An 8,655-nucleotide genomic window follows, 5' to 3' on the forward strand; every position below is an offset into this window, starting at 1 on the left:
CTCAGCACTTCCACTCTGAGATGCCAGACAGGAAGTTCTTGTCACAACACTACGCTGAAGGATTTTAACAGTTTTTAAGGGCTCCACCCATATGTGCAGAATACATGTTCTTTAGCGGAAAATTAAAGCAACAAAAATATATACTTCAGTCTATTTATATATACAGCAAAGCATCTTCATTAACACTGTTAAATATACACTATGTACAATATGTACTTCAATCACTCTGCCTCGACAGAGAGCCTAGTGATTCGATTTTAGCTTGTACTTGAAGTCCACATCATAGGTAGGCTGGAGGATACCCAGACCAGCACGGGATTGGTCAAGAGGTGGGACTTTGATAGCAGGGTCCAACAGTTTCATGTCAAAGTAGGACAGCACCAGAGTCAGGAACTGCTTGATCTCATACACAGCAAAAAATCTGCCGGGGCATTTGGTGACTCCAGAGCCGAAGGGCATGTTGAAGTAACGCAGCCGCCGGCCATTGCGGTAAAATGTAGTTTTCTCCTGACCCTTCTCATCCAGGAAACGATCAAACTTGTACTCCTGCGGGGGGATGAGGAGAGAGGGAGAGAGGAAGATGAGTTTCAGTAGTTCACAAATAACAGGGATTTCCTGAAGAAGTTAGTTTTGTCATTGATCAAGTAGTAACTATACAGGAGTCTTACATAGGGATCCTCATAGATTTCTGGATCGTAGTGCAGCATGGGTGGGTATAGAGCAATGACATCATCTTTCCTAATACGGTAAGCTTCTTGGTTGTCAAGGTGAAGCAGGAAGTCTTCCTTGGCAACACGTACATTCATAGAAGCACTCGAAAGACGCATGGCTTCTTTAATGATGCTGTCTACAGACAGAAAGTAGACAGAAATATGTAAAGAAATAAATTAGGTTCATAACATTTGTTTACTGCATTTTAAAATAAAAAAATACTAGAATTATGTACATACATTGCAATGGTATGTTGTATACCATGTAGGCAATGCCAGACAGTTAGTTGTCTTACAAGTACCTTTTATTTTCTAGTAACCTGCTGGTAATCTTACCCATAACAGGCATGTTGTCCAGCTGCTCCCTGGTCAGGTTCAGTGTAGGCTTGCTCGGGTCAACCGTCAGCCCTGAATCTTCTAGAATTTTCTGCACTTCCTTACAAGCTCCTTTCATAGCATCTGGGCTCCTGAGCACAGATAGAGGAGCCTGTTACTGTCACTGATAAATATTCTTATTGACTGATGTTGGATAACTGCAGGAACTTCATTGTAATAGCACCATATATCTATTTTTTTACACATTGGAATTTAATTGTAACTGTGATGCTTGGTGCAAATATATAGATGTCTAAAAACACTAGTTTATTCCAATTTTATGGAACATAAAGTACATGGGCATGTGGACACGTGTTAACATGAGCTTATTAAACATTTGTTTTCAAATCCTTTGCCTTTAATTACTATCTGAACACCCTCAAACACTCTTAAAATTTGAAGTCAGCACTTTGACCCGAGTCATTGTTTTATTTCAAATCCAATGTGCTGGACTACAGGCACAAAACTATGACAAATCTTTGTCCTATGTCAATTGGTTGTACCATGCAAATTAAATGATCTAAAGACAAAGACAAAGAGAGCTATTAGCATACCTGATCATATAAAAGAGACTCCAGAAGGTAGCAGGCAGGGTGTTAGCCTGTGAAGCCCAGAGCAGAGCGACATGGGTCCTGGCTTTGCTCAAGTCATTGAAGGTAGATAAGGAATCGTTCAGGATTATCCTCATAGAGATCAGATCAGACATGTTCTCCCTCTTGGACAAGTTTTCAGCATGCATGGTTTTTGCTAGATTCTAGACATTTAAAAAAGAAATACTTGAGTTTCTCTTAAATAAAGTTTATACTGCTTAGGTTGTTAGAAATGGCAGCTCAGAGGCATTGCGGCACTAACCTCTCTGGCACTGTGGGCACTCTTGAAGACATGGATGGGTAGGCCAGCCACCAATGCCGGGAAGATCTTGTCAAACTCTTTGAAGTTCTCCAAAGCGTTGAGCACCAAGGCTTTCTGAGCCGCCTCCCTAGCCTGGCGCTTGTCTTCACCAAGCTCTTTACCAAACAGAGTCAGATAGCCAGATTCAAACATCACCTGGGGGACAGCAGGACAGAAGGAAACCTGTTAAAACTGTTGGGAGCACTGTTTTCAAGTCCAAATGAAGGGCATGAAGGCTTTGGAATTACAGGGTTAAATCTTGAAAAATGACTGTAAGTCTAGTCTCTCTTTTGCTGCTTTTTTTAGTTGCAGCCATGAAAAGTGACTTTGTTTGACATAATTTCGTACATTTTGTGGGTAAATTTAATCCAGACTGCGTCCACTATAACCTGTAGAGCCTTAGGCCTGATGGCAGACTACCTCTTCCAGTGTCTTAAATTATCTTGTATGCTTTCCAGTCTAAAGTCCAATTGCTGACCTTGTAGCAGAAAGCAAAGATGCCATCCACCTCCCAATGGTCCTTGCTAGGGCTGAGTGTGTCCGTCCTCAGCATGACGTCCTGTAGGTGGCCCATCATGGACTCTATCAGGGAGGGCAAAGCCTCACCCTGCAGGGTCTTCAGGAAGGTTTGGTGAAGGTTCTCTGTAGTGTGGCCATGGCGAGGGTCAAAGCTGTCGTGGCCGAACGCCTGATGAGTGCATGAAAAATGGGTTTAGGGCAGGCATGGGCAAACTACGGCCCGCGGGCCGGATCCGGCCCGTTGGGCGTTTTAATCAGGCCTGCCAAATATTGGTACAAAATTGTCCATACTATAATAAAGAATAGGGCTGGGAAGTATACGGTTTTAATTTCCCGTATGATATGAATTCATCACACACCATTATACCGGTGCATATCCGAAACAACTGCTGTCTGCTTTCAACAGGCAGCTATATGTATTCTTTGCCAATAGCGGTCAGCGCTAGTTCTCTTATATGTATTGAGAGGGAACCCTAGTCATGGTCATAACTTTATAACACACCAATTAACAACCCACAACTAACGTTCTTCAACAGAGAAAAACACCACAGCACACAACAGTCTGTGACACATAAACAATTTGTAACACTAATAATTGTACATTTATAAAATTTCACCGCCGAACTGCATGCTGGGTACAGCTCGCGAGCGAGCCTGCTTGCTAGCACAACAGTCTGCTGGGACAGGCTCGTCGCGCCACTTACGTTACATTAAAGAACTGGAGATGCACCGATAGAGTTTGACACATATGCAACGCTGATTACCGTGTAATATGTGTGGTATTTGTTATAAATGTACATTGGTGCAAAGAGGTGATAAGAAGCTGTACAGGGAGGGGCTTAGGGCCCAGGGGAATGTAGGTGAAGGAAACAGGAAGAGACGTAAGACACGCCACACAAACAGCTGTTCACTGCTCGTCACGATCCTGCAGACCAGTGATTCTCAACTGGTGGTTCGTCGCGGACCCGTTTTCAGTGGGTCGCGGGACTTTGCTTTATGCAGCGGAGTTATTCACGCTCCTTTCCAGCATTTACGGCACTTGTTCAGCGTTGCAGGAAAACACTGACCAATGCGTTGTAAATCATGTCACGTGATGCAGTTTAGCCAATAAAATAAGGGTATTCTGATACGTTTCCTGACTGCAGTGAGATGCACCCACACCGTGACACAGGGGGGAGAGACAAGGAAAGATATTACAGAGCAGACCTCTGATAATGTTAGATGTGAAAGTCAAACATTTGTATGATCCGGTCAAAGAATCAACCTGCTAAAAAGACCAGTCATTAACCTTTACACTAAAAACACTGTGTTGAAAATGACTGCTTAATAATTAAGTGCATGATAAAATATGCATTAATGCGATAAAAAAATACCGTGTAAGATCCCAGCTAACTGATGAACACCTCAGATCTATTCTGAGAATTGCCACAACCAAACTGACACCAAACGTTGACGCACTGGTTAAAAAGGGTGACCAACAACACTGTTCCCACTGAAATTAAATTGTACTTGTAATTTATATTAGTTCACACAAACACTCCATTCATCTGCTACTGGCCCGGCCCGTCTGTCAAATTTTAAAACTCAATGTGGCCCCCGAGCCAAAAAGTTTGCCCACCCCTGGTTTAGGGTCACTGGTGTCATCAAAAAATATCCTGACAGAACATGTTATGAATGAAGATAAAATCTAATACATTTACCTTAACAGACGTAGCAAAGTGGAACTTCCTCCAATCCAGGTTTCTCCCCTGTTTGATGACTGAATGGTAAGAGAAGGGGTCACACAGGAAGTGGATGTACTGGCCTGCTATCTTGCAGGTGAAAATATGACCATACTTCTTCTGGCGGCTGCGGAGGAACTTAAGAGGGTTGGCCCCGAACTGCAGAGCACAACCGAGGTAGGGGATGAGGCCATTCTCAACTGCAGGCTCACCAGGTTGCCTATGGGCATAGACAAGAAAGAGATAGCATACAATATTCAGTGAAAGCCAAAACAAATAGCCACTGATAGAAGGTCAAAGTGTTTTCCATATTAGGGCCCAGTTGTTTGTACAGAGGGGGTTTATGATGATTGTATGAATTAAAAATTAAAAACTGACATTTTTATCAGAGTCATGCTCACTTTTTTTCTTACTATTACTGACTGATTCAACCTATAGCCAGCTCATGAAAGTTTTTACTTTTTGTCCAATGCGAACCATGTATGTCCAAAACAAAAAGCACCTTGTCTAAGAAATAGGTGAATTGTAGGAAGATAACCCAACATGGTTATACAGTGTTTGCACTGAACAGCAGCCCCACTGACAAAATTCCATCACTTTGAAAAATAAAATTGGGGTACCCTGGTGGGTTTTTCAAACCAGTTGCAATCCAAGAACGTTCTGGTTCATGGTCAATGCCTTAACCCCTGGGACACCAGAGTGCCCCATCTCCTGGGGTTTAAGGGTCCTTACCATGTAATTGCAACCATTTTTTTGTCACCACTGCACTATCGACGGTCAAATCAAAGAATAAAATGCTTACCAAAATACTTTAAAGATTAATTTGTCCTACTGAAAAGGGTGATGATTCCCTGATGATAAAAACTCATTGAGATCTCGTCAATGAGCCCAGTTTCCTTGAAGTTTTACCTGATCCTCCCAACAACCAGAACATTTTCCAAAACATTCCAAAACAGTTACCATTGTTGTTATGGTTAAATGCCAGCCTAAATGTCATTATGACGCTCTTAGAAACAACATTTTTTGTAACATATATTTTACATTAGAAACCACTTCAGATTTTGTCAATCCGACCATGGTTTGACCACAGCAGATAAGCACCGACAGCACACTGGTGAAACAACAGCACACCAAACAAATTCCAACATCTTTACAAAAGCTTTTGTTTGATTAGCTCACACTGCATGCATACTTATGTCCTTCACAGTGCGTAACTGGTTTGCATAAATTGCCACATGCATCATGTTGTTACATGTGACTGCTTTCCTGGAAAAAACTGTTGGTGGTTCGCATATATCAGCAGATTCCTAATAATGTTAAGTGTTCCAGACACACTGTATACGTAAAATACAACAACTATAAGAAATGCCTAATACATTGTCCTATGTCAAGTCTTACCTGTGTCGTATCCCCACAGCAAGCCATAAAAGGCAGCAGAATCCCACCACTACTGCCCAGATCAGTGCAATGCTTATTATCATGGTAATGTTGCTGTTGATGATGATGATGATGATGAGAGGAAGACCCAGCACCCCAGGAGGCTTACTAACCGCTACTAATGTTTCACACAGATCACCCTGACAGGAACTGCGATTAAAGATGCTGCCCTAGGTTCCTGTTTAACAACCCAGAGACTATGAACGCAAAGTGTCACTCCTTGTCACTGCAGATTGTGCAAGCAGCCTGAGTGTGAGCAGTGTTGGTTCAACCTAGTGTGATGACAGGCGGTGTGTGACAGGTTTTTATACCTGCTCTGTCCCTTAGGGTGGGCCCAAGGGCTGATTCAGGGGAATGGCATGATATCATCACTGGAGTCAGCCCCAGCTGCTGACTTGCAAAAGTTCAATTTGTTGTGCAACATAAGAAGCATTATCCTATCTGCAATGGTTTTTTAAAGAGGAGGCAGATTCTTTTCAGCATTTCTTTGCTAAAATAAAGGATGTCATTTCTACATGTTCTGGTGGTGATTGATGTTCAAAACCTGCAGCTAAGATTATGATATGATCCGTTTATTAAATATTACAACAAACTATTTTTTGCATAAACAGTATACTTTTTTTTTTAGATGTCATAAAAAACATATCTTCATTACAAATGTTATATCAAGATTTTTTTTGTAGAATAAGAAAGTCATTAGGTGACCTCTTGTGAATTTCATTTGAAATTGACTAAGGACTTAAAATTATCTAGCGTGTTATCTTACTGGGATTTCTATAGAAAATAGGATTCCAAGAATAGTGTGTGTTTGTGTGTGTATATGTCCGTGTGTGTGTGTGTGTGTGTGTGTGTGTCTCTGTGTGTGCGTGTGGTGTGTGATGACCTTGACCGGAGTCCATGGACAGTGTTACCTGAAGGACTGTTCTGTGATAATACTCTGGGTTGGTAAATAGATTCAAGGTCCCTGCTCTTCTCCTGCGTGTGTGCATATGTGTGTTTGTGACTGTGAGTGCAGGCGGGAGAGGAAATGAACATCATTATCGTATGGTATGTGACAACAGACAAGTATTACCTGTTAAGACTTGCCGGTGTGCCAGTGGAGACGAAATCAAGTTCATCGAGAAATACAACATTAGAAAAGGGTAACAGATTACATTATTGAGAAGCACCACACAGTTTGTGTGATAGTGAGTCATCCATCTACCTGGAGACAATTATTCTCTAAACATAAAGTATTTGTAGATATGAAATACCCGCATGATAGCAGTGATCAAGGCAGTGGCGTAAGTACAATGTGCCCCAATGCAAACTATAATGATGAAATGCATGACTGCTTGCTCGGCTTGTCAGTCTTGACCGATTTTACACCTAAACTAGCCACAGTATATCATATCGTCTTGTCACACGATCAAATAGAGACTTGACATTGGACAACATCAACACACACATTACCCAGCAATCATCATTGTATATCTGTATATGAGAAAAATACCAAAGAAAATAAGTATTATTTATTTCATTGAATATTTTTGTTTTTCACAGTTGTTATACAGTAGTTGTTGAATACCCATATATAGATTGCTACTGACTATTTTACAAAAACAAAATATAACTATTACAGAGATGGGTTTGCTTTTTCAAGGGTTTATATAACAAATGGCGTGTGGCAGTAAAATGGGATAAGTTTATTGACCACAGGGCCTTGCTTCATGGAGAGATCATAGTTGACGACCCCTGAAACAAACCCTCCAATCCTATTTAGTCATTGATAGTCTCCGAGTGGGCGACTGTGCCTCACCTCGGCTTTTAAAAAGCAGGAAATGTTTCGCAGAGACTGCGCGGACCCCACCCGTTTACCTCTCAGCGGTTTCACGCCCTCTTGAAACCATTTTACTCCCCCTTGAGTTTGCTTCATTCATACTGGTCAGTGTTTACGTTCCACCACAGGAGCGCACGCTCGCCTCCAGATACAAGGTGTGTCTCAATTCAGCGGCAGGAACAGCTGGTGACGCAAACAGGAAGTCCTTTGTAGCTAGGCCATCTCATTTCGGAGACCGCTCGGTCCAGCCTTCGAGGTCTCGAAGGACGCGGCTGACGTAGACCGCAAAGGCTGGTTCCTCTGAAGGATGCAGCCGCTGAATTGAGACACACCTACTGTGTGTGGAGCAGACCAACCTGGATTCTTTAGTTATTGTCCTTGGCGACTTTAACAAAAGAAACCTCAGCCATGAACTCCCCAAATACAGACAGTTTATTAAATGCTCAACCAGAGAGGAGAACACTTTAGATCACTGTTACACCTATCATGCCGTCCCTCGTGCTGCACTGAGTCTCTCTGACCACGTCATGGTCCATTTGATTCCTGCATACAGTCTGGATGAGCAGAGGATGTGGTGTCATACATCAGCTTCTGTGAAGACAGCTGTGTTCCAACAAGCACCAGAGTGAGTTATAACAACGACAAACCCTGGTTTACAGCAGAACTCAGACAGCTAAGTTTGCAAAAGGAACAGGCATTTAGGAGTGGGGACAAGGAGATGTTTAAAGAGGCAAAATACAGGTTTAGTAAGGCGGTGAGAGACGCTAAACGACAGTACTCTGTGAAACTCCAACACCAGCTCTCAGCATGTGACTCTGCTTCTATCTGGAGAGGTCTCAGGCCCTGTCCACATTACTCCGTTTTTACTCCGTATTTGCTACGTTTACACTGAGCGGCCACACTACGCCGGAGTTTTGGAGCACCCTAAACGGAGGAATCTGAAAACTCCGCCGAGGTTGGAGGTATTTGAGAACTCCGGGGTTGCGTTTGCGTGTGGACGGTCGGATACGGATGTGCTTAGAAAAAATTACGCCCACACCCGTGTTCGCTACTGGATTGGTTCTTGGCAACCATGACGTCTCCGTCCCTTATTCGTCACACTCACTATCACGTGACCCGTACCCGGAAGAAAACAAACTGGGCTACCAGCGATTCATTTCAACATGGATAACTAATTGCAAGC

The 8,655-nt window shown here is 42.6% G+C and overlaps 1 protein-coding gene across 1 annotated transcript; it reads right to left on the minus strand.

Moving 5' to 3' along the window:
- Positions 1 to 243: 243 nt before the first annotated feature.
- On the minus strand, positions 244 to 5,697 carry cyp7a1 (cytochrome P450, family 7, subfamily A, polypeptide 1). Its single transcript, XM_076078157.1, has 8 exons — positions 5,615 to 5,697; positions 4,196 to 4,436; positions 2,455 to 2,664; positions 1,938 to 2,132; positions 1,640 to 1,839; positions 1,047 to 1,177; positions 669 to 847; positions 244 to 546 (listed from the first exon to the last, which is right to left on the minus strand). Exons 1-8 carry the CDS (start codon positions 5,695 to 5,697, stop codon positions 244 to 246), a joined length of 1,542 nt encoding a protein of 513 aa, XP_075934272.1.
- Positions 5,698 to 8,655: the final 2,958 nt, after the last annotated feature.

Source organism: Anarhichas minor, unplaced genomic scaffold (genome assembly GCF_050575085.1).
Source record: "Anarhichas minor isolate MPS153535 unplaced genomic scaffold, ASM5057508v1 ptg000006l, whole genome shotgun sequence".
NCBI lineage: Eukaryota > Metazoa > Chordata > Actinopteri > Perciformes > Anarhichadidae > Anarhichas > Anarhichas minor.

What these genes read in the sequence shown, in the direction of transcription:
- cyp7a1 (XM_076078157.1), bottom strand. Translation starts at nt 5,697, where the DNA reads ATGATAATAAGCATTGCACTGATCTGGGCAGTAGTGGTGGGATTCTGC. An exon ending in GCTGTGGGGATACGACACAG is followed by an intron (nt 4,437 to 5,614) that starts GTAAGACTTGAC and finishes CTATGCCCATAG; the next exon opens with GCAACCTGGTGAGCCTGCAG. An exon ending in ACTTTGCTACGTCTGTTAAG is followed by an intron (nt 2,665 to 4,195) that starts GTAAATGTATTA and finishes TGCACTCATCAG; the next exon opens with GCGTTCGGCCACGACAGCTT.